Here is a 26,665-nt window from a genome sequence, read left to right on the forward strand (position 1 = left end):
AATATTTTAATTTCGACTTTAAACTTGAATTATAAGAAAGTAAATATATATAATTCTGTCATCCTAAATATGTAAAGCAAATGGAATTAGGAAGTAAGAAAGGGGACATGAGTATTTTTTTAAATACCATTTTCTAAGACATATTGTTTATGAAACAGATACTGATTGTTATAATAAACTGTGTATATGTACAAATAAGGTTTGTAAATATGTTTTGCGCAAATCTTTAGAATTTTAATTGTAAACTAAAGTAAATTACTATTGAGTTGACTGACAGTTTCTGTAAACAGAAAATTACCAACCCAAAGGTACAAAGAGTTATAAATCTAAAACAGGTGTCTCTCACGAAATACATTGCGTAATGTATTGCTGAGTCAGAGAGATTTAATGCAATGTTGAACGTTTCATGGTATAACATACGAAACAAGATCGTTAGTGACACGCGATCTATTGTCTGAGGCTCAATTGCGCTATCACGACAACATTTAATACATTCGCGACAAATAAGAGATATATTTATACTTTAAACTCCATTGTAAATATCATTTCTAGAGAAGAAATTCGGATGTGTTAATGATTGAATATAAAAATACTAATTTCTAATCTTGAAAACCGAATAACGGAGAACTCTCAAGTTAATATATTAACTTTTGATGAATATAGTACACTTTTGAAAATTTGAGAGGAAAGATACGTTGCTTGTAATAGCGCGAAATTATAAAACAATTTTGTGTCTTATAAAATTGTAAAAGATGTAATCTCAGCAGTTCTTTTTTACTGAAACCTTCCGGAAAGTCTTTATTTTTATCAAGATTTAATTATTTTAAATTGGTTATAATGATTATGAGTTTGCTCGTTAAGTTTGTTAATTTGAATTATTTTACGTTTGTTATGTGAGTAAATGTAAACGGCGCGTGACCGTATGCTCTACCTACTATGCTCGTGTTCACTCTTATTTTTTCCTCATCAGTCTTTAGATAAGAATGATTTAGCATGATAATTCCACGCAAAATAATTCTCTCGACTTTCTAATAGCTAATCCGCCTTGTTTCGACCCACATTTTTCAATTCAACACATATGTCCCAATTCTAGTTTAAAATTAACATAGATTGTGACGGACAATAAATATTTTTGTCCGCAATGGTGAATGTCACGTAACAATCAAATTGATAGCAAAAATTAAACCTATTAACTGAAAAAATAAATGTATCTAATAAGTCGGTTTTTCATAAAGATTATTATTTTTACAATAAATTCTTATCAAGTAATTTTTAATTTTTTCTTAGAGAACAGATTATAGTAAAATTCTATATTATATTATATAAAATTTTACTATATATAAAAAGAAAGTTTTATAGTATTATAGTATATATATCCTCATCAGTATCAGTAATATATGTATAATTATAATAATATAATATAACACAATTTTGTTATCATAAAATTTAAAAATATATGATTACAGAAAATATATAAATCTATATTTTATCTGCAAAGCAGAATATTTGATGAGAAGCGTAATTACTACTTTCTTGTCCTTACTTTTGAAAAATTGTTTCTCTTATCTTCCTATGTTCTGTGACGACTATAGTATTCGTGAAGATAGCTGTTATTTTTCAACGCATCTATATCATTTTTTTTCTTTTCTTTTCGACTGACCGGTATATAGGAAGAGAGAGATGACCGTCAACCAGTTACGAGTAACGGGTACGTCGACCGCGTTCTACGAGGAAGGCGAGGCCCAGCTAAAAGTTACGTGGGTTTACGAAAGAAAGAACGAAGAGTAGGAACCGAACGATCTCATTTGTCTGAAAAATCTCAGCCGTGTTAAGAGCAACGAGTGCGCGCGGAAACTTTAATCTCGTGTGGGTTTTTTCATGAGAAAATGTCGCTATTGATCCTTTTCAGCGTCCTGTTGTGTTGTTGTGCATTTTGTATATCGGGTGAGTTAATTTGATCAATTGCATTATTTAATTGCACATCAAAATAAACAAATATTTTCTCTTATACGTTATAAAGAAGAAGTTCGTATAGATGGTAACTGTTCGTCTCGGAGTTACTTTTTTGCGTTGGAATAATTTTCACTGCAAATTGTTGAGAATATTTATTGTGTGGTTTTGGAAAGTGCTATAATATTATTCATGATAATAATTTCACGTGTCATCTTTACATGTACAAAAATACAAGGTAGAGATTTAGCAATTTTTGTTTAATAGAAATGATAAAAATAATTTTAAATTGTAAAATGTATAAAAATGTGTCATTAGAATTATATATAATAACAGTAGTATAATAATAATAAGATTAACAGGAATTTTAAAATAATATATTAAATAATTGTAAATATTTTTTATATATATACAGAAATATCTTTTGCATAAAAAATTGCGTATATGTATAAGAATCTATAAGTCTGTAAAAATAAAATGTTAAAATAAAAATTATCAAATTATGCCATAAATTATATCTATTATTTATAATAGTACAAATAGAAAAGTTTTTAGTTTCAATCGCATATTACATGATTTATCTTTTCGATAAATAAAAGTTCTTTCTGGAGATATTTTTAATACTGCTTAACGTAAGTCTCTTTACGAGTGTCTTTCAGACGAACACGAGAAACTGGCAGGCGATCATGCATTAGGGGCAACAAATATGATGAACGCGCCGTTAACACCGTCACCAGAGAACAACATATTCCGACAATTCCAAGGAAATTATCCTTTTCCTTTGCCCGGATACAGACCGCAGAAGTAAGTTCATAAATTTTTTATATTTACACATAGAATCAACAGATTTTGCATTATGCGATTTAACTAATGGTATACATATTAGATATATTAGATATTTTAACATTATTGTACATATATACATATATGTATGTGCATATATGTTACATATAAATTATAAATTAAGAAAATAATTAAACACACAATTTACATTTTAATCTTTTATTTTCGTTACAGGTGCCCTTTATGCGACAGTTCAATTTATCCTTATTGCGGCGAGAAACTGTTGCACGATGCCTGCTGCTGTACTGATTCTCATGATTTGCCTTATCAATGTAAATTAGCAGACTGTCGATTTCTGCACGCCAACAGCTGCAGGGATCACCGATTGATCGCCAATTGTTGTTGCAGCGACGATTATCGCGCCCTTCTGAAGAGCCTCGAGCAACAATAAATCCGTCGCACGTCGCGTATATTTATCACTTGTGACAAAAACTAAAAATGATTCAATTTTAACAATACATAAAAGACAAAGTTACAAGATTTGTAATTGTGATTATTTTACTGCTAACAGATAGAATGTTTCTCTCTGTTGGCAGAATCAATCATTTAAACTCGAATCCTTAACTCTAGCTCGCCACACTCCCGACACTCCGGTCTATTAGATTGCTGTACATTTTCAGCTTTCTCGTTTTTATATAATAACATAATTTCCTAATTTTCTTATAATAAGTTCAATTTTAATTAGAATTATTTTCTTGATTTGATTATCATAAACGTCTTATTCAAAGTCTGTATTTTCAATTTCTACACAGTACAAGCTTAAAAATATTAATTAGAATGAAAATGGCAATGCGACAAAGTCGAGCGGTCTCACGGAAAAGGACTCAAAAATAAGTGTGACTAGCTAGGATTAAAAATTAAAAAATTACATAAGCGTTTAATCATTGGGGCATAGAGTCGAGGAGTTCGCATCCAAAGACACGCTAATGCAGTTGGACCGCGGTCGAAGATATAATCTCGGTCACCACAGAACCTTCAACGGAAATGATTCGTCTTGTAGAAAAACCATCAGAAGAGATGCACGAAATAATAAATCGCCGGGCCCGACGGGATTTGCCGATTCTCGTTCCGCGAGGGGCGGCTGGTCGTTCCATGAAAGTTAACACCAAGATCGTACACGTGTCGGGGTTTTGGCTCTTGGTCCACGTGCATCCCCACTTTTCGCGCCGCGACGACTACAGATAAATTCGATTGCGTTCCTGAGACGTCCCTGGCGCGACCGTGGCCGTCTGGACGTTGTCAAGTGCTTGTAAACCGATATAAGTCCGGTAATACGGGAAGAAGATAATTCTGAGAATCTCGCTTCTTAACCTTTTTTGTGCAGAATTTTTAGACAAACACCTTTCATTCAAAACATTTTTTCGTATCTCTATCCGTTTTCCAGAAATTTAGCAAAAACTTCTTTTGGGGGTAGTTTTACCCCTTTAAAAAATTAAGTAACATGGGTGGAGAGGGTAGATTTTTAGTACGGTGGTCAGAGAATCATTCGAACTAATTCTATTCAAAATACTATTATTATCAAAGAAGATTTAACATTCTTTTTGTGTCTATTGTACTTGGATAATATTGGGAATTTGGCCACTTTGACTCCCCGTATCTCCAAAACTAGGTCTATGCCCAACTTTAATTTTTTTTTAGATTAATGTCCCATCATGTAGCATCGTTTGGCATACAATTCGATTCGAATTTCGAGGGCCACCAAAATAGGCTAAAAATGTCTGATTTTGGGATCACTCTTTGGTGCTTTATATAAAATTATGTATGGGTCCGTATATCATTATTGTATATATGGGCATATATCATTCTAAATATAACTAGATATGAACAATAGATCATATATGCACTCATGTATATGGATACATATAAGATTCATATAGAAGTATATATAACCCTATATGATTATATATGAATAAAATATATTTAAATATATATAAATGTTTCATTACAATTTGACATGATTATATATGAGTTCACATAATTTATATATAAATTATATATAAGAAGATTACATATGATTATATATAATCATATATAAACTTTAAATTCGGATTATCGAATAGATGGCATTCGATAGGATTCGTTTCTCGTATTTAAAATTTGACGAACAGTGATATAATTATATAAAAATGGTATCAAAAGACACGGCACTGTCTCACGTCAAGCAGTGCCAAGTTATAGACGGAGAGCTGGCTACATAAAAATGCAAGGTATAAAGAACATCAAATATTTACATAAGCTAGAGAGGTTCCATTAGCGCTTCCGAACACTGAGTGACCAGTCTGCCTGCGCGATTAGGAAGATTAAGGCGGGGGTGGACGGTCAAAAATGACAAATTTTACAAGGAAAAAAATGATAAAGCTTAGGGATAAAAATTATAGAAATGTTAAGTATTTGTTGCTACGAAACGCGGAAAATTATTGGCAGACGATTTCGTGGAAGGGAAAGGACCGGCAGACGTATTGTGCTACTTGGCTTATAACGCATATAATAAAAGCATTGCAAGAGAACAGAAACTTTTCTGAATCTCTTACACGTAGAGCTTTTTTCAATTATTTATTAAAATGGTAGAAATATATATGCTTTAATAATTAATTTTTCTACGAAATGTGCGGTAACCTTCCCCTTTCTTTCACTCATTTATTTGTAAATTATTAAGTTACATGTGCATATTTTTTTCCTTATCTCATTTGCATTTTTTTTTGCATTTATTTCATTCTGAAGGTGTGCAATATGTCATTTCCCATAAGAACCTATGCTAAAAAGTACAATTTTTGAAGTAAATTTTTTTCAAAATGGGACGGTAAAAAATTTCCCAAAAATTCACATAATTTTATTTTGCATTCCAGAACAACATTAAAATTTTATAAAATTGGCTGCATTTTTTTGTAGCCACTGAACCTCCTTAATCAGATTTTAATCAAATCACAGATAAAAAAGATATTAAATGATTTTTAATCTTTTCCTTTTGGTCTATTTTATCTTCATAGCAAGGTAAAACGGACTACTTCTACAGGCAAAATGCATCTACTCATCTTTTTTTCTGTGGCTTTGTCAATAACTTTGGTAGAATTTTATTCAGTCAGTCTTTTTTTTTAAGTTGTTTTTGGCATATATAAAGTCGACGTCTTATTGAAACCCAGTAGCAACTTTTACAATAGCATTTTTGATACTATTTTTGTTCTAATGACTGTCGATTCGTTTTTCTTTTATATTGAGAGCGGTCTATTGTACCTGCAGATGTCGTTTTGCCTTTAATTGTTTGCTCTAAAGTCCCTAAAGAGTCCTATATGAATGTATATCACTTTCTCTTTCTCTCTTATATCTTCTCTCGCAAAATTTTTACTTTTTTGATTTTCCATATTTGTAGAGAGAAGCGAAAGTGCCTCTAATTTCCAATTTCACGTCAGGGCTTACTTTCTTCTCTAGGGAAGAATTTAACACCCTTATATACAGGATATTTCGTTTTAAATGATACAGTCGATTATCTCGTCCCTATATATTGTAGTATATCATTTGAAGGGATAAAAGCCACAGTTTTTATCCCTCCATTTGAAAGGGCACAAAATAAGAATAATTTTAGCGCAAACCAGAGGAGGACGTTGACCCGTTCGGGAGTTATTTATAGGGTTCTTGCCTTTTTTTGATATTTGACCCTTGCACCAAAAAATTTTCTTTTTTTATGTATCGACTGTATCATTTAAAACAAAACACCCTGTATATATCTTTTAACACCTGAGGTAGCAGTACTGTGAACACACAGCCCCCGTAGACAGATAGCCCTGGTTTTTCTTATACGCTAATGAACGAACAAAAATGTCACTTGTGATTTCTACGTCGATGTCCTTACTAAAGAGGAGACCATCGCTGAGACTGTTAACGTCCGAAACCGGATCATTATTTGCAAGGTGGATGGCTTCCTCCTGAAACAGTGATTAGTTAATGACGCTGAAGTTTTACAGAGTATTCCGTCAAAAGATCAATTGCAAAATACCCAAGCGGTTCCAGAAATCCCCAGACGATGCTCGTCTATTGGCATCTAGACATGCCTTCTCCTTTGTCATCAAACGTTTGTTACTAAACAGTCCTATTGTTTAACTGTCTTACGCGTTAGCTGACTCGCTCCGGTGGCAGCGTCAAACTCGAATCTTCGTTCGATGACAGCTTCTCGGTGAGAGGTGGAGATAGAGGAGTTTACATCCAATCCTTAAGAGCGTTCGCTTTCTGCTTATAGATATTGTCCATTCGGAGGCTTGCTCTATGGATTCGCAGACGAGCGTGCATATGTCGCTGATTTATCTGAGCTCTGAAACAAAAGACGAGAACGTCCAGGACGAATTTTATACGAGCTATTCTAATTAATATCTATAATAATAAAAAATATCTATTACATTACAATATAAAATATGTTTGATTAATTTACTAAAATATATCTAGGAAACTTCAATAATTTTTTAAAAATTACCAATTTGCTTGGTAATTTTTATTACGTTGTTTGTAAAACGTTGTTTTACAAACAACGTAATAAAAATATCCTTGATAAATCAGTTTTACTTAAGCTATTAGAAAAGGATGTTAAAAGTGAAGTAGCTCCGACACACGTGGACGTTTGTTTGATAGACGGTTTTTATCTAATACATTGTATGAAAGACATACCAAAAACGTTTGGAAATATATCTAAAATAATACTGCAGATGGTAACAACAAATAATAAAGCTCGAGAAATACGCGTCATTTTTGATAGATATTTCACGCCTTCAATTAAAGATTATGAAAGATCTCTGCGGTAACTGTGATGATGTATGTGGTTTCTGGACCTGATCAAACGAGATCCGCAGATTTTGTCAAAGAGTTTAGAAATAGCAATTTCAAGGAAGCTCTTGTCCGTTTTTTAATTGTATACATTGGCAGAGTACAAAAATAATACCATTTTTTGGAAATAAAACAGTTTTACTGAACTTCAATCAGTATTATGAATATAAAGTTGATAATGAGACTGTTTTATTTTCGATAAATGATATCTACACGCTAGAAGCTCATGAAGAAGCTGATACGAAAATAGTTTTTCACGCGTGTAATATTCCGGAAGAAGCTCACATTATAATAAAATGTTCCGACACGGACATACTTATTATAATGCTAGCCAACATGAATAAGTTAAAAAACAATAGTAAAGTTTGGATTCAAACGGGTATTTTAAACAGACAGCGTATAATTGACGTGTCAGCACTGTATGATAGACACGGCGAATTATTTTGTAAATCTTTAGCAGGGTTTCATGCATTCACTGGATGTGACTTCAATCCAGCTTTTTTTAGAAAAAGTAAACAGCGTCCTTTAAAATTATTACTATTTAGCAAACGATTTCAAAGCGCATTTGCTGAATTGGGCAGTGAAGAATGTGATAAAATGAATGTACTTCGAGATATTGAAAAATTTGTCTGTTCACTATATGCGATGAAATCACTTGATTCCGTAGATAATGCTCGCTTTGCGCTATTTTTAAAAAATTATAAAGTTAATGACGTCAATGAACCATTTAAAAAAAAAAGCTACAAAATTTTGACGCTTTATCGATGGTTTATCGATAGGTTATTAGGTTTTATGGGTTATGCAATACACACACAAACACACACAATCATTATTCTTTATTCTGAAAGCTGAATGGGTGAAATCATCTGTGATTGCGTGATAAAATATCCATCTTTGAGGTCTCCTGGAGCAAAAATTCTGCTTTAAAGAGAGTTGTTTCAATGAGAACTTTTGATCAAGATGACATGAACAACATTTTCCCAAAGTTTCAGACAAATTTGCCGAGAACCCATTTCCATAGATTTTTGTGCGGGGTCCTTTGTCATTTTTTACCGTCCGCCCCCGCCTTAATCTTCCTAAGCGCGCAGGCAGACTGGTCACTCAGTGTTCGGGAGTGCTAATGGAACCTCTCCTAGCTATAAATATTTTATGTTCCTTATACCTTGCATTTTTATGTAGCCAGCTCTTAAGCCAGCTCTTATTATGGTGCGTTCCCACTATACGCGTCGCGCGTCGCGTCACGACGCCGCGTCATGAGTTATCCAATCAAAACGTTTCATTTTATGACGTCATTTCCGACAAGATCTCGCGTCGGAAATAACGTCATAAAATGAAACGTTTTGATTGGATAACTCATGACACGTCGCGTCTAATCTCTAATATTTAAAGTAAAATGCAAATATTTCGACTGATAAAATACCCAGTATATATATTACCAAATAGTGCAATAAAGAATATTGAGGATTTCATGATTTAACTCGTTTATATTAAACATTCACTTTATATACGTTGGTTTGTGTACGACGGCTTTTATGTGCACTGAATGCGCACCAGTTCTGCCAGTGAAAAACGCTATAAGAAGTTGGTAACATCATGGCGGACGTTTGCCACGAAGAACAAAGGCTCCGACACGGAGAGTGAATCTACTCTGTAGCTTGATGGCCATCTTAAGAAGAACATTTCACGCCATTATCATTGTTAATAGGTTAGAGGATGAAATTTAAACCAATACCATGAGTTAGATTTATTTTGTTATTTTTAACTACCATGTGCGTCAAAATTTATTAGATTAAAACAAACTAGGATTATTTTAACTCCATTAGTTTAGTCAAATTAACATTGTTTTAGTTAAATTAACTACATATTGAGTAGGAGCAGTGGCGACCTATGGACGATAGCCGAGTGGCGAACGAAGATTCGAGTTTGACGCTGCCACCGCACCGGAGCGAGTCAGCTAACGCGTAAGACAGTTAAAAATTACTCAAAATTGAGTTTAATTTAACTCTATGAATTTAACAATGTGGGCACGTATTATGGAACGAAAAGTTTCATAATACGTGCCCAGAAGTGCCAAGCCAAATTTTTCACGTAGGGTAGACCGGGGACAAAAGTCCATTTTTCTCTGCATTTAATAAAAAGTTACAAACTTCTCCGGAAGCTGCTCGTCCGGTGCCAATGTTATATAAAAAATCACGTTCGATATTTTCAATGTTAAACGGATTAAAATTTTGCTTTAATAAATTTATGAAATTTTGCAACTGAACGGAATCCTTTTTTATTTGATGTTTTTCCAAATCTCCGGTAATATCTTGAGCTCTTTTTAAACCAGTTTCTTCGTACGTATGCGATATCAGTGTTGAGCGTATGCTGTGACTTTTTGACCATCTTTGACGAGCATTAATCGAATTCGTAAAATGTGTTATTCCGGTTAATCTTCTTGCAGCATCCGCATTTACCGTCTGTTCGAGTGTCAAATCTATAGGATTTTTAGAGAAAGGTTTATTTGTTCTTTTGACACCGAAAAATCCATTTCGAAATTGAATTTCTAAACCTGGATGTGTTTCCTGAACTTTTAATAGATTATCATGGTATTTTACTAACCACCGAGAATAGTTTTCTTGATTAAACATAAAAAATAAATTGGCCATTTTCGGAATAACTTCTTTAAAAAGTTCAAAATCACCGATGCGGATGCTGCGCGTAAACATTAGATAGTAATCGACAAAATTAATGTACATAACGTAATACTGCGGCGTTTTTCCAAAGTCTCTATTCAATGCCTTTTTTTTATAATCTAAAAAATCTGTTAACAATTTATCGACAGTTGGATTCGAAATTTTCGAATTTGAAATCTTATTTGACTGAAATTCTTTGATAACTTCGAGTACATTTACTTCTACATTGATATTTTGCTTGGTTAAAAAATCTTCAAACAACAAAACTTGCAATCCTAGCGACACTAAAGGATGTAAACGCTTACATCGATTAAAATGTTTTCCGCTGATAAATCCATTGACCGAGCCGGAAGCTAATAATCCGCTTTCAACCATAATATAAGTGAGCCCGCACTCATCTATAAATTTGCCAACAGCTTTAAAATACGCCATCATTATATGAAATTCACCAAGATGAATAAATAGATTGTTAAATTGTGGATGCTCAGTTGATTGGATTTGATAAGCAACTTTGGCTATCGCTAAATCGTAAGTGACTTGAATATATTGTTGTTGCAACTCTTCCGCAATTATCTGACTTTGACGCATCGTTTCATATACCTACTACGGAAATATTTGTCGGCGAGGCATTGATCGGTGTAAGGTACGATACTTTTTGTTTGATTGATTTATCTACTACGATTTTACTGTTAAACCCAATTCACATTGGCGTGTTTGCAATTTTAAAATAATGAGATAAAACCTACATTACATCTAGCTTTTCGTAAAAACTGTAATCACTGTTATTAACTGTACGCAGTTCGCTATCAATGGACAGTAATTTTTCAACCATTTTTAGTTTTTTGGCGTAAGTAACCAATTCCGGACCATATAGCGTCAAACGTCCGTCTCCTTTTGGCGGGAGGTTCATTTACAGTACGTTCTATATCACATGTGCGCGCATCGCAAATATCTGTATCAACATTTTAGTAAATTATACCGACAGTATCGTGTAACGTATTCTTACCGCTACAAGTTTCAACGAATCGATCGTAATTGTCGAAGGCTACTCCTGTACAATAATTAGACGATAAGTAAATATCTTCGGGACAAATAATCGATTTACTACAAGAGGCAAATGTAAATGTAACTTCAGTTTCAAATTCCTCGATAGTGTTGTAACTGCAGCAGTGCTCGTATTTATTTATAATGTCAATTACTTTTCTACTATACTTGTGATGCTTTTCAATGTCATTCCAAGCGTTATGTGCTTAGAAGTTTTAATTTTTCCATGACTTACTGCGTAAATAAGGTCTTGGACGATTGACTTTGCGAGTGCAGTTACAACTTTTCACAGTTCTTGGATCATTATCGCAAATTACTGAACGGAAAAACTGCGAAACATCAGCAGGGATTTCGCATTTCCCCTTAATTAAATCGAGCGCTGTTATATTGCCTGATAGAGGCTGAGTTTTAATCGATAACATTTTTTTTTCTCAATATAAATGCCGCACGCTCTAATACTTTCAGCTCCTCACATTCGCCGAAAGTTTTATCTGTAATCACAGAGCCGTCTTTTGGTGTAATAATTTTTCTATGGTGAAACGTTATTACTTGTAAATCATCGCCAGCGAAAAAAAAGAGAATCCCCTCTTAAAAACCCTTCTGTACACACGATGTTCGTGCCCATCCATGCGCGTAATTCTTCACTCAACACATTCTGTTTGGCTTCTGTTACATTTTCCTGTAATAGAGGATGACGATGATAAATACATTTGGAGAACATTCTATCATTCTAACAATTGAATATGTATAGTAAAGTCATAGGGTCATGATATGAAAGTCAAGTAAGTATGATCCAAAGTGCACGCGCAAAATGACGCACGAGTGCGTGAATTAATTATAAATATTTTGAATTTAAGATAGTAGATAAATTATCGTAAGTTATTACAAAATCCCGTTTACGCGAAGGAATTATCGTAAGTTACTACAGAAGTAACGCTCGCGTAAACGTAGTAAGTGTAGCAAATGTGCTAGATATCGTCCATTTGTTGCAACTTATAAAAAACGAGAGAACAGCAATCTGCGGTGTAGCAGGTCTGTAGAATATAATTGCTGTTATGGACGTTTTAATTGATAAAAGACGGCCACTTATACGTGCTATGTGAAAAGTGGTCAGTTATGTTTGATAATGTTCTCGGCCGTTGTCAAGTTAGCATAAGTATAAGTCGGTCTGCGAGTCCTTATCAGTTGACCATAAATGCTTAAGTGTAGCATTTATGGAATTTTCGTGCTTTCCACATTGTCATAATGTTTTTTTAATTTCTACACTGTCCACAAAATTTTCCAACTGCTAGTCTATAATAATTTGAAAGCTTATTAATTAAAAACGTTGTTTTAAAATTATTGCGTAATTGTCTTGAGTTTTTCTTCTTTCACAATATTGAAAACTTTTTCAGAACCTTTTATACTTGCCTAACGTAATATAATAGATGCCTAATAATAGACAGACAAACACAACAGACGGCTGGTGAAAACAACTGATTACGCGAACAGGTATCGCTAATCTTTAATGCTCTTAACTGTTTAATTTGCTGAGAAAATTGCGATCATATACAAGGCCGACTCCGCGATGCGATCAAACGCATACAATGTATTGCACTAATCGATCATTTTTTATTCATCTATATATATAAAACAAAGTTGGGTTAGTTACACCATTTATAACTCAAGAACGGCTGGGCCAAATTTTTACTACAAGTATATGAAATAGGGGTAGAATTTTCCGGAATAGCAGAATAACTAATAAAATATCGGAAAAATTCACGTAAAAAAAAATTAATCTAGAAAGATATCCAAATACATAGAAAAAATACATAGAGGGAGGGAGAGAGAGAGAGAGGGAAAGAGGGAGGGGGAAAGAGAGAGAGAAAAAGAGGGGGAGAAAGAGAGAGAGAGGAAGAGAGGAGAGAGGGAGAGAGGGAGGGGGAGAGAGAGAAAGAGAAGGAGGGAGAGAGAGAGAAAGAGGGAGAGAGAAAGAGAGAGGGAGAGAGAGGGACTATTTGCGTGTCTTATCACTACATTCATTACTGTTAGGCGGTACGAAGTTCGCCGGGGCAGCTAGTAATAAATAAATCATGATTGACGCATAAAGCATCTTTAAACCTAAAGAGAATATGTATGACGTGCTGCTCTTTATTTCGTTGTTTTTCCGTGCGAGTAGGGGAGACCGGGGCTAGAAGTCACACGGGTAAGTTGTCACAAAGCTTATATCTCACTTAATAGATTGAGTGGAATATTCTGCTTTATAGTGTAGGTTGCTCCTATCGTGTTAGTCGGGTGTACGAAATAGCTTGTTTCAAAAACATCGCATGTGATATTTACGAGCACTTTTTAAAAATTGGAGGTCGTGAGTAAATTTTTCTTGCCTCTATTTTTATTGTTCCGTTGGTTTGTGGAATTATTAGTCGTAATTTCTTTTTGGTCATAAAAAATATTATAGTTTTAGATAATTTTTCCTGTGCTTAGTTAACCGTCATTACATAGTTTATAAATATAATCTTCTTTGTTCAAAATGACCGTTCAGGGTAAGTTGTCTCAAATGAGATATGATTCAAAGTTTATGAGAATTATTATTCTTTTATTTACTCAAAGTTTATGAAAGTATTACAAAGTTTATGAGAATTATTATTCTTTTATTTACTCTAAGTTTATGAGAATTATATTACAAAATAAACGAAGTATAGGCTCTCCTGACTAAATCAAGAGAAATAAATGAGGCAATCGGAGCCAAGCGCGGTAAACAATGCGCAGCCAAATTGTAATAATAAATATATTAAAAACGGACGTTTCGACATTTTTTTGTGTCATTTTCAGCGTAATTAATACTTTAAAAGAAACGCATTTTTCAGCCTGCGTAAGATAAACTAAACGAAGTATAGGATCTTTTGACTAAATCAAGAGAAATAAATGAGGCAGTCGGAGCCAAGCGCGGTAAACAATGCTCAGATAAATTGTAATAATAAATATATTAAAAACGGACGTTTTGACACTTTTGACATAGAACTACGTCTTTCTCCGCGAAAGGGGGGGGGGTATTCACGGATGTAACGATGCAACGCAACGATGCAACAAAAACATGTCACACTTTGAACGTTAAGATCTTCGAAACTAATAATCGTAGAGTAATAATTGACATCTTATTTTAAAGCTAAAGAAGTCCCATTTATGATCAAACAAGTCCGATACCGATTTTTTTAAAACCGGTTGCGTAGTTTTTTGTTATATTTTCGAAAATAATAATCGTAGAGTAATAAATAAGTTGTCATTCGATAGCTTATAGAGTCCCATTTTCTCTTTAAAGTCTCTAAAGTCTCTAAAAGGAGTTACCGATTTCTATCTTAACAAATCTCTATGACTGCTCTTTTCCGTAAATTTTGTGATATTAAACTGAAATTTATTTTTATGAGTTTCATTAAAGGTTATTGTTTTATAGAGTGTCATTAAAGGAATGTTGGTATTAAATTTATAGTGATGATTGGTGAAGGGGTTACCAATTTATGTCTAAAAAAATGAAAAGTTATACATGTAATCTTATATAGAATATCGTTAAAGGAAGGTTTGCATTTATTTTGTTATATTTTCGAAAATAATAATCATAGAGTAATAAATAAGTTATTGTTATTTGATAGCTTATTTAGTCTCATTTTCTCTCTAAAGTCTATAAAGTCTCCAAAAGGGGTTACCGATTTTTTTCTTGCAACGTTTTCCGCGAATTACTCATTTTTTAATAAACCGAAGTTTAAAGAATTATATATGAAACAGGAGTAGAATTTCCTGGGAATGGTGGTAGTGGGGTTAATTTTTCGATACCGATTTTCTTTAAACCGGTTGCGTAGTTTTTGATGCCAATGTGTTTCTTATGTTCTAAAACGTCGAAATATCGCATTAAAAAAAAAAAAATGCAAAATTGCTAATAATAAAGGGGTTACCGATTTTTGTTAAAAAAAACAGCCAAACTTACCAAAATTTTTATAACTCAAAAACTGATTAACTAAGTTTTAAAGAATTATATATGAAATAGGGGTAGAAAAAACTGAAAAATATAATAGAATTAGTAAAAATTGTTTTATTTACTTTACCATTGTCTCGGAGAAAAAAAAATATCGAAAACTAAAAAAATAAACGGGCACAGTAACAACTGTGCCGCAAACAACAACATAAAACTACGTCAACTGTCACTATTTCATGTTAAAGTATTCAGCGAAGGAAAGTAGACGTAGGGCTACGTTAACTGTCTTTTGCTAAATAATAGTGACAGTTGACGTAGCCCTACGTCTACTTTCCTTCGCTGAATACTTTAACATGAAATAGTGACAGTTAACGTAGTTCTATGTTGTTGTTTGCGGCACAGTTGTTATTTTTGTGTCATCTTCAGCGTAATGAATACTTTGAAAAAAAACGCATTTTTCAGCCTGCGTAAGATAAAATAAAAGAGGTATAGGCTCTTCTGACTAAATCAAGGGAAATAAATGACAATGGAAAACAACGGATGACACAAAAAAAGTGTGACTCACTCAGATCAAAATGTATAATAAATATTTTAGGCGACATAAAAACAAATCTCATAAAAATGTAAATACCGGTCTCCCCTACACGCGGTGCCATTAATATCGCAGTCTCTTTCTCTCTTCAAGCATCGCCAATAATATTTAAGTATCACGCATATAGTGGCGATCTTTCAGTTCTTTTCCAACAACGCCGATCGTTACCCAACTGCTGACAGTAAAGCCTACCAACTTTCTAGTCGCACGAGAGACTCATTACATCCTTTTGTCATCCCGACGAGAGAAATAATCCACCGCCGCGGCGCCGCGCCGGTCTCCAGGACGAAATCAGAAAACTTACAAAGAGGTAGATCGATGTGATTTTCTTTATTTACGATTAACTCTTCAACTACCTTAGGGACAATTGTTTCGGGTTTTGCCTTCCTTCCCAATGTGACAGCAATCGCGTCTGATATTGAAGAATATCCATGAAATTAACGCTATTCATCGAAATCGAAACAAATTCATCTTTCAGTATAATATTTGACTTTCAATAGGCCAAGTATACAAATAAAAAACGTTCATGCTTCATATTTGTTCCGTATTTACATTTTCATGAGATTTGTTTTTATGTCGCCTACAAATATTTATTATATACATTTTGATCTGGGTGAGTCACATTTTTTATGTACTTTGCGTCGTGATGCTATACCGTACCGCGGCGCTTGATCCAACAACTCTGTTTTATATTCTAGTTTTACACATTTTGAGTAAATATGTTTACAGCTAAATGTAAGTAACCGTGTAAAACTCTAAAAACCGCGGATAGAGTTGTTGGATCACGCGGTACGGTGTAGTATCGCGACACAAAGTACATATAAAATATGACTCATCCAGATTGAGTGATCGAACTTTTATGTTTATTACGGCTATGTTTATGGTATCACCACTCGGTATTAATAACAAGAGAACACTACGCGCTGTTTTCCGCCGATTTTGTTGAAACTTGCAGAAGTTGTTGGAGATACTTTGTAATGAATACCTGCAGTAAAGAACCGATATTATAAAGCTGATTATATATATATGGAGCATTCCATGCCAAATCAACCAACGACTTTCCTCGACCATTTTTTATTTGGCTAAAATTTTTTTGTGTTTTTATACTAAATAAAAGTAGCTTCCATGATTTTTTTTTTAGATTTTTATTTCTACCCATACTTAAGTTATGGATTTTTTCAAAAAAATTTAAATTAAAGCAGTTTAAAATTTCAAATGCCTGTAACTTTAAGAAGAAAAAAGATATTGTAAAAAATAAGGTAATTTTTTTTTGTTTTTCACTGTACTTTTCGAAAAAAATATCGAAATAATTTTTAATGGACAATATGACTGTTTTTTTTAGAATTTAAGTAAAAAATGTTTGTTTTTCTCAATACAACCGTTTTGATTTTTTTCAAAAAAATCTCACAAATTCTAGACTTGGTTTTGAAATTTTTAAGCCATATATGAAAGTGGGATTCCGCAATAACTTACATTTTTTAAGGAACTTTTTCTTCATTTTTTTCGAAAATAATTTTTTTAAACAAGATAGACTACCAATGGCTATAAAAAAATTTGATTAATTTATAGACAGCAATCCTGAAATTTCGATCTATAGATAAAGAGGAAATTTGAATATTCTCTATTTTTTAATTGCATTTTTATTTATTTTTATTATTAAATTACTTTTTTTAAATGGAATATTATAAATTGGGGAACATAACGGATAAAATAAATCAAAAATATATATTTTCAATTTATTTTGTTTATTTTTAATTTTAATTTTTTTATTGATTTTATTTTTAAATAAATCTGATTACTATTTTCACAGATATAATATACGTGTTTTTTTTTCATTAACTATATAATTTAATTGTTACATGCTCCGTTAAAGTTCCCTTATTTATAATATTCTATTCAGCCAAATAAAAAATGGTCGAGGAAAATCGTTGGTTGATTTGGCATGGAATGCCCCATATATATATATATATCATATCATCATATATATATAACAAATTTATTTTTTAAACGATATATATATATATATATATATATATATATATCGTTTAAAAAATGAATTTGTTAATTATAATTGTTATCTAATCACTAGTAAAGTGGAACTATGAATAGATTGATTTATATAATATAATGAATAAGTGGAAAAGTAGCAAAACTGCACTCAGTCGTTGCTATTAGTCACTGCAAACAGGAGAAATTTTGTGGAAACATTCAAAAACATTATCGACAGAAATAATACATGCAAATGTAATTATTCTTTAGTTTGAGCGGTAGACCTCATCAAGTCATCAGTAATGCAGATTCTAAATACTGGTATTCCTGGGAATTTTGCAGCAAATCTGATTAGCTTTAAATGATTCTGAGGCATGCCTAAATCATTTCCTACAGTTTCTCTCATTTCATTCGTGAGGGTAAGCTGCTTAATATATGGATATAGGAAAATATACATGAAAAGATACAGGAAAATATGTGCGTGTTTTAGTTTACATATATCACATACATACAAATATGCACATATATGTATAAGAGCTGCAAATACGGTTTGAAGGACAAACTCGCTTTGCGTATGTGCGTGTGTACATACATGTGACTGAATCTGAACTTTCTTCGCGAAAAAAGTGACCTTTTCACCGTTAAGATTTCGAGATCTCAAGATTGACTGCACCGATCTTAATTAAATTGGTCGCAAATTACGCACCTAATAAAAATTATACATATAAGAAATATATCGTTTATACATTATTTTACTATTTTATAATATATGAGATATTTTAATCAAAAGCTTGAATTACGTGAAAACTCCAGATAAGCTTATTGGTACAGTGTTGTGATGGTATAAACATAGCCTTATAATGATAGTCACTATTTTTATGTATTTGACGTCGCGGTACTACCGTATCGCATGATTATCATGCGATGATATTTCATTAGTTGAATAGCAGATTATAGGTAAGACAAAAGAACAAAATAAATTATAGTGAAATAATTACTCAAATTACTAAAGAGTATATATACATATGGTCCAATAACATACAACTTTAAAAAACAATGAAATCAAATTTACAAGTTTACAATAAATTTGTGTTTTGTATTTGTGTTACAGTTGCGTTATTCATAAAATATGATAAATACCAATAATATTCAGCGCAATATAAAATCTAGCTCAAAAAACTTGGACGAAGATGGACTTGTTAAATTATTTAAAAACATATTTGGAGTAAATTTTCAAAATAATTTTCCAAATAATTTCAATGTCTGGACCGTAAAAAAGCAATGCGACTGGATAATAAAAAACATAGCAGAATTCTTTCCAAACATGCCGCAGTCTTTACAGAGCATTATTCCAGCTGCCTTTTGCCAATTAAATAATGACCGAACCTTGGAAAAATTACCTGAATGGATGGATATGGATAAATATCGCAAGGGACAAATATTTGTCCAGAAAAATTACACCGCGATCGCCATATCGAAAATAATAGGGATTATGTATATTTATACGTTTCAAGAAGAATTGAAGCCAATTATTTTGGGAGCATATAGCCATACGCCGTACTTAGCATTCCAAAGGTATCTTTTTAAAATATTGTATTTATATAACCATATAAAAAAAAGTAGATAAATATATGCACATAAATATATTTTATACACTTCAAAGGTACGTATTGACTATAAAACGAATATTCAGCTGGTATAGTGGAGATCCTTGGATTAAAGGAACTAAAGCTTACACGGATATGCAAGTAGCACGTGGTAAGCATTTGACGATGAGGAAGAAGGTGTGTCAGATGGATCATGAGCAAATTACCGCTGCGTGCACATTCGCAAATCCATGGTGTCTAGATCGTGAATTGCTTCTAAAGGATTTCGCTGCGGTTTCTTCACCTGAAAAATTTGGACAGCGTCATACAATCATCAACAAATCACCATACAAACCAAAAGGTATAAATAACGCGGATTTTTCACTTACTCAGAGCTGTTTTGTAGTTGTACCTTTGCTCTATCCACAAAGTGTTGGAATACACGACGCGACCGACGAAGACTTGGAGGCTTTTTGCCATATGTGGAAATGTTATGGATATTTTCTTGGAATGGAAGATGAGTATGTGTAGTGCAATTATAATATATACTGTGTATTGTGTTATAATCATATGTATATTAAATTGGGAAGAAAGTAATCTGGATTTTTTCGTAAAAAATATCTATTAAGAAAAAATAGTTGCAACGTTTTTCTTTTAAATTAAACTAATTACGTTCGAATTTATTTTATGCCATCTTTCAAGCAGAAGGATGCCGTGCCGATAATAAGCCGGCTCTTTGATTGCGAAGAAATCTATGGCCGGTATTCATAGTCGGTTCTTATTTTAAGACTGTCTTAAGTAATGTGTTAAGATGCTAACACGGCTCTGTGATTGGTTCATAACATCTTAAGATCGTACTTAAGACGGTCTTAAATGTAAGATTTAACTATAATATGAATACTGGCCTTTGATTCATTTCTTGACTTCGTCCGGTTTTCGAAAGCGTTGTCCTCTCAAGCCGTGCTGCATCGATCGAAATAGGTAATGATCTAAAAGCGCAATATCTGGTGAGTTAGGTAGGTTGCAGGAGAATTTTACAGCTCAAGTCTATAAAAGTGTTTAGCGATGCGGTTACAGCGATATGAAGTAGGACGTTATCGCGCAGAAAGATGGTGTAAAACAAACCTTAAGGGTCGATTCAGACACGTACCGTGCACGAAACAGAAACATCAGACAAGGATGGAGACAACATTATAGACAAGGATGGAGACAATAGGTATCCTTGTCTGATGTTCTGTTTCGTGCACGGTACGGATACGGCACGGCTGTGTTTGAATCGACCCTAAATCGGTTTGAGACATATAACGGCCGTTTTTCAAGCAATATTGCGTTTAGACACTGAAGTTGTTGACTATATAAATTTCAGCAGTGACTGACGTGGCGACAAGGATTCGTAGTAATTATGACACGTGGCAATCTTTATCAAATCAAAATAAACACACATAATGATAAACAGGAAGACTTGCCTTGCAGTAATTTTAATGTAGAACAATAGTTCTACCGTGCGTTGTATTGCCATTTATACGTGACCGGGATTATTTTCTTCCCAACCTAATATAAACAATATTTCAAATACTGTTTGATAAAAAAAAATCGACAGGAAACGATAGAAAACGATTGCATTGGTTATAATTATAGTTATAAATCGGACGTTAACAAAATAATTTCGTAAATATACGATTGATTCTTTAATGTTCCCTGTCGTAAGTATCTTATTAATATGTTATCGTTTGTTATTATTTCTTTTAGCTAATAATTGTGAGTATACGAAATCTATCGTAAATTAATGATGAATGATGAGTCTCTTATCATTTCCTATCGTAATTATCCTATTTATTACATTATTAAAGTACTTTTATATTTAACAAAATTATTTAAAAACATGTAAATGTTCTCTGCACTGTATGGTACCTGAGGTAGGATCACTGTTGACCTGCAGCGAAGGATATTAGGATAGGGTCAAGCATTTGACAGGCTCACTTCTTATATCTAGAGCGAAAGGATTTTTGCTTACGAGAATACATTGACGGATACCTGGCACGGGTATCCGCGTCGCGACATCTCGCGTTTCTATAGCGCTCGCGGTCGTGTTTTCTCATTTTTGTTGTTGTAGCTTTGCGATAAGAAACGTTTTAAATTATTTATCGTTGATGCACGATAAATAACAATGAGTTTTCATTGGTAATTATATGATGGAAAATCATTCGCTCATGCCGTCGTGTCTTTATGACAGATCACAAAACGTTTTTCTGTTAGAATTTTACGATATGTTTTGAATCGTCTATTGTTGACGCATGATTAATAATTATAGGTTCTTTTTATACAATAGAAAACTTAGAGTTTCCATTACTATAAATACACAATTAATTTATGAAAGGTTGTCAATCATTTCTTCTCGATAAATTCCAACAAAACGATAGAAAACAATAAATTACTATAAGAATTCTATCGTATTCCAATGATTGATTCCATTTTCAACAGAGAACGAAAGAAAACGATAACATTTATTTCGGAATCTAAACGATTATATAGGCTTACGATAAGAAACGATAAGATTCTTTGCAAATTGTGTCAGTTTCTATCATTTCCTATCGATTTTTTTAAATCAGGGCTACGTAATTTCATCGATACATGTACACACGTAATATGTTACATAAAACACATTATCTATATATAATATCAAAACTTTGGAGATATTATAAATTGTATTATATATCCAGGTACAACTTTTGCCGTGGCAGCCTCGAGGAAATAAAACAACGCGTGAATGACCTTTATCAATATTGGGTAATACCAAATTTTAAGGAATTGACACCAGAATGGGAGCACATAATCAGGTGTCTTGTTGAGAGCATGAACTATTGGCCTGGAAAATTTTACATGCCTTTTAAAGTAATCATGTTATTGGCTACAGACACGTTAAATCTAAATATGCCTAATTTATACGCGTCATTTAATTACACAGAGTGGATCCTCTATAAGTTCCACAAGTAAGTAATATGATTATCAAATTAATTAATAAAAAGCTACAGAGAAAATTCATGAACTTTCAAAATATTAGTTTTAAGGCCACTTCGACCAAGCTCCGATTAACTTAATCGTTGATTAGTCTACTGGAAATGACCAATCGCATTTGTCAATCTGCTTCGTGAGCAAATTATTCTATGTATTATAAAATTCGAATATTTTCAGGGATAAGAAAGTTATTTTTTAAAAGTAACTAATTACCGTTACTCGTTACCGTGTCAAAAAAATAACTAGTTACTTAACGGATAGTATTGTATTAATAACTAATACTGTTACTAGAGTAACGGTACGGTTATATAATTAGTTACTGATTCTCAAAAGTAACTCGTTATCGTTACCATTACTTAAAAAGTAATGATTCGTTACTTTTTTAGTTACTTTTTTAATACTAAAATGAGTTTACAGACTAAAAAATTTATTTTTGTAATATTTTTTATTAAAATATTAATAAAAGCAATGAAATTTTATATTTTAAATAGCAAGACCACAAAAAAATTTAAAGAGAAATGTTTTAATGCTCAAAATGCAAATAAGGAAAAATATTAGTTTTCGTTGAATTTATAAATACAGTTTATACTTCTTTTGTACTCCTAATTTTATGTTTAAAATTTTTAACACGAAAAATCGCAGCGGCAAGCGCCCGGCCTCAAAGCTGGTATTCATAAAGTTTGTTCTTATACTAATACGGCTTTGTGATTGGTATGATATCTTAAAACTATTCTTAAGATGATCTTAAATACAACAACCGCGAATTACTATCGGTCGAAAACTGGAGACTTGAATATACGAAAATTGTGTCATAAATATAGATTCAAAATATTAAAAGTAACGATAAAAGTATGAACTGTTAAATTCGTTACCATTACTGAAAAAATGTAACTACGTTACCGTTACAGTTACAAAAAGAAAAAAGTAACGCCGTTACGAATCCGTTACCAAAAAGAAGAAACTGTAACGGCGTTACAAGTAACGCGTTATTTCCCTATCCTAAATATTTTATACATTCTACATTTTTATAATTTTGATAATTTCAGATTTCTGTTCTACGCATTTAAATTTTCAACTATAAGAGACATTATTAATAGTATGACACGCAAAAGCATGAATAAAGCAGCGAACTACAGTGCGGAGAAATTAGAAGAAATTCACGAAAAGTCGAAGAAAACAGTACCCGATTTTTCTATTACGTATTAATGGTTTGTTGTATAAGCCATGACATCACCCGGAAAAAATTCGGAAATCAGCTTGCCCCAATTTAGTAATCGGCCTGATTTCCGAACAGTTTGACACTTAAAAATTTTGACACATTAACCCCGATGTAGAAATCGACCTGACTGCCGAAAACTGAGGTTGCACTGACGCTGCAACCTACAATTGCCGAAGCACTATATAAATCTCGGGGAAAGAGGCAATCAGACAGTCGGGAGAACGGTCAGACAACGTCAGCTCAAAAGTGACATAGGCTCAATTGTAACGCGTGATTCAACTCATTTCTCCTCAAGAAGCAACAGACCCTTGTGCCAGACCGGAGCCAGGCACAACAGGTTGACAAAAAGTTGCCTAGTAATATATTAGATATCCGTATACGTTAATGAAGAACAAGAAAATAATGCAGCTCTGTTGAAACGAATCGAAATTATGAACATTCTTCCGATATAAAATTATGTAGTATATAAGGTTAGTTAAACATTAAGTATTTTAGTTATAAGCAAAGTTGCAAAGGTTTGTTATAAATAAAAGTACAAATGTAATTGTAATATAAAATGATTGTTACGGTAGTGTCTCGCGCCAAGTACACGCGGAGCGAGACCGACCGTGACTCTTTTACGTGATATATTAAACTAAAGAATGTGTGAGCGTTCAATTGTGATTATTGATTGATTAGTTTTATATATACATTAAGTGCAAGAGCGGAATATAACTAAATTTGCTAGTTGTATATGATAAAAAACTACACACACATTAAATATTAATATATTTTATTATAAACTTAGTAGTACAAATGTAATACTTATTAATGAAAATATAAATTTTCAATCATTAATTTTTTTGTTAAAAACAACAAGTATGGTTAGACTTGACTTAATTAATCACAGAATACAAACCTCAATAAAATAACGTTTATACTAATGTTACTAATCTATTACTATATTAAAGCTTAAGAGACTAACAGTACTTTACTTAGAATAACTTATTACAGCTATATCACATTTAACTATGTTAGATATTAGACTGTTTTTCACAAAAAATACTTTATATTAACATGTATTTGACTTTAAATAATTTATAAAAAAAATTAAACAATCAATTAACTTTTAATTTTAGATTAATTGAAAAAAAGTGTGCAAGTAGGAATCTGCACATTGTTTCCTCATAGTTTTTAAGTGTGCAAGTAGAAACATTCGCTCACAAAGCTTCTCTATGAGGAAGCTTTTATTTTATTTGATGTATAATTATTAGTATTTATTTGTTTTGGCTTTCTCATAGAGGAAGCTTTGTGAGCAAAGATTTCTACTTGCACATTTAAAAACTATGAGGAAGCAATGTGCAGGTTTCTACTTGCACACTTAAAAATTATGAGGAAGCAATGTGCAAGTTTCTACTTTTTGTACTTTTTGCAACAATGTCATGCAAATGTAAATAATATATTTAAAACTTTTACTCATAATAAAATATACAGGGTGTCACTTAATTTGCGCTCACTATTTACACAGCGATTTTTCTTATCAAAAATTAAATCGAAAAGTCTTGAGTCATTTTTTTCTATAATGCTTAATAAAGTAGTAATTATTGTGTAAAGTCAATGCAAGTAGTTATCGTTAGGATGGGAAGATGGATGGGAAGTCCCGATTTTTTATCGACTTCCGACATATCAATGAAGTGGTGGCGCATATCCCTTGTCACGGATCTTTGCAACACTCGATAAGTTGCGGGGAGTTTGGTATCTTTCAATACTGGACCTAAAAAACAAATATTGGTAAGTGCTTCTATCTCCGAAAAGCAGAAAGTTTACCACATTTATCGTGCTCTGGCAAAGGTCTGATGCAATTCAGGGTCATGTTCTCATTCACAGGTCGTTCGGACTGCACTTTGTCCTCGTAACGTTCCAATTATTGGACACCAGAGCTGGAACTCAACAGTGTTTGTCTGCCTAGACGATATCATCGTTTATAGCCGGACCTTCGACGAACACCTCTGCGTGTTACAAGAAGTATTCCACTGTCTCCGAAAAGCGCGCTTTCGACTCATTGTCAGTTCCGACAAGTGCCACTTTTGCATCAATTGCATTAACTATCATTTACTGCGAGGACATCCGGACCGACCTGAGAAGACTAGTGCCATTACCAACTGGCCCGTTCCATAGGACTTATGGCAAATACGACAGTTCCTGGGAGTGATACCTTGGTGATTTATTGAAAGATTCGCCATTATCACCGCCCTGCTTATCGCACTTGTACGTAAACAGGCCAAGGAAGCCATCGAACAGATGTGTTCCGACTTCACGCGGCAGTTCATTTTACAGACAGATGCCCAACAGGATTTGTGGCCGTGCTAACGCAATACATCCCGGAAAAAGAGCGGATGATCGCGTACGCAAGCCGCACGCTCAATAAAGCTGAACGTAATTATCTGGATTGGAGTATCTGGCTGTCTAGGACATAAAGCGGATGCGTGGCTACCTGGAAGGATACCATCTCATTATTATCATCCGATAATCAATCCTTACGCTCCAAATGCTGAAGTCCCTGACTGGATGGTTTGGGCGTTGGTCCTTCAAACTCTAACAATACGATTTCGAATTGAAATACCGAAGGGGACTCTCAACAAGATGGCCTGTCACGTTAACCTGGGACCCACGCCAAACTATAAAGTGGTCACGATACCAATATGTAATGCTCCGCGAAGACTGCATCCCAGGAAGTACCGGACATCAGGATAAAAGGCGACTGACTGATTAAGCATGTGTGCACAACTTCGGCTTTAAAGAAACGCCGGTGGAGGGACAGTGGAAGGAGTGCATCCCCAAGGAACAACGGACCATGATCTCGAACCGCTACCATCCACTTACAGCTAGATATTTGTTAACGTTCAAATTTAATGAATGAAACGGCACATGTACATGGGTGGGGGGGGTAGTGGAGTGGGGGGAGTGGGGTGGAGGAGGGCAGCCAATTAGAACGCGCCATTTTCGGGGTAGACAGGT

The 26,665-nt window shown here is 33.3% G+C and overlaps 2 protein-coding genes and 1 long non-coding RNA gene across 11 annotated transcripts; 2 read left to right on the forward strand and 1 right to left on the reverse strand.

The window, feature by feature from the left end:
- The first annotated feature begins 104 nt into the window (after positions 1-104).
- On the forward strand, positions 105-5,535 carry LOC139809366 (uncharacterized). Its single transcript, XM_071772216.1, has 3 exons — positions 105-1,944; positions 2,610-2,754; positions 2,968-5,535. Exons 1-3 carry the CDS (start codon positions 1,887-1,889, stop codon positions 3,182-3,184), a joined length of 420 nt encoding a protein of 139 aa, XP_071628317.1. The 5' UTR covers positions 105-1,886; the 3' UTR covers positions 3,185-5,535.
- A 127-nt stretch (positions 5,536-5,662) lies between these two features.
- Positions 5,663-13,212, reverse strand: LOC139809367 (uncharacterized). Of its 2 annotated transcripts, XR_011731091.1 has the most exons (4): positions 12,732-13,212; positions 11,871-12,000; positions 6,785-7,096; positions 5,663-6,713 (listed from the first exon to the last, which is right to left on the reverse strand). It is a non-coding gene; the product is annotated as an uncharacterized lncRNA (long non-coding RNA). The 2 variants fall into 2 exon arrangements; XR_011731092.1 differs by lacking the exon at positions 11,871-12,000 and having other exon boundaries at positions 12,732-13,208.
- A 137-nt stretch (positions 13,213-13,349) lies between these two features.
- Positions 13,350-24,505, forward strand: LOC139809364 (uncharacterized). 8 transcript variants are annotated; one of them, XM_071772206.1, is made up of 6 exons: positions 13,545-13,665; positions 13,759-13,843; positions 18,960-19,423; positions 19,512-19,955; positions 22,155-22,424; positions 23,496-24,505. In XM_071772206.1, the coding sequence occupies exons 3-6, from the start codon at positions 18,978-18,980 to the stop codon at positions 23,653-23,655; spliced, it is 1,320 nt and encodes a 439-aa protein (XP_071628307.1). In that variant the 5' UTR covers positions 13,545-13,665; positions 13,759-13,843; positions 18,960-18,977; the 3' UTR covers positions 23,656-24,505. The 8 variants fall into 8 exon arrangements, with proteins under 8 accessions (XP_071628306.1, XP_071628310.1, XP_071628305.1 ...); XM_071772210.1 differs by having other exon boundaries at positions 13,547-13,665; positions 19,204-19,423; XM_071772205.1 differs by lacking the exons at positions 13,545-13,665; positions 13,759-13,843 and adding an exon at positions 13,350-13,506.
- The last annotated feature ends 2,160 nt before the right edge of the window (positions 24,506-26,665 follow it).

The sequence above is a fragment of the Temnothorax longispinosus genome, chromosome 3 (genome assembly GCF_030848805.1).
Source record: "Temnothorax longispinosus isolate EJ_2023e chromosome 3, Tlon_JGU_v1, whole genome shotgun sequence".
Taxonomy (NCBI): Eukaryota; Metazoa; Arthropoda; class Insecta; order Hymenoptera; family Formicidae; genus Temnothorax; species Temnothorax longispinosus.

Coding starts and splice junctions, on each gene's coding strand:
- LOC139809364 (XM_071772205.1), top strand. CDS start 18,978: ATGATAAATACCAATAATATTCAGCGCAATATAAAATCTAGCTCAAAA. Junction 19,956..22,154: donor TTTCTTGGAATGGAAGATGA/GTATGTGTAGTG, acceptor TTATATATCCAG/GTACAACTTTTGCCGTGGCA. Junction 22,425..23,495: donor ATCCTCTATAAGTTCCACAA/GTAAGTAATATG, acceptor TGATAATTTCAG/ATTTCTGTTCTACGCATTTA.
- LOC139809366 (XM_071772216.1), top strand. CDS start 1,887: ATGTCGCTATTGATCCTTTTCAGCGTCCTGTTGTGTTGTTGTGCATTT. Junction 1,945..2,609: donor TTGTGCATTTTGTATATCGG/GTGAGTTAATTT, acceptor AGTGTCTTTCAG/ACGAACACGAGAAACTGGCA. Junction 2,755..2,967: donor CCCGGATACAGACCGCAGAA/GTAAGTTCATAA, acceptor TTTTCGTTACAG/GTGCCCTTTATGCGACAGTT.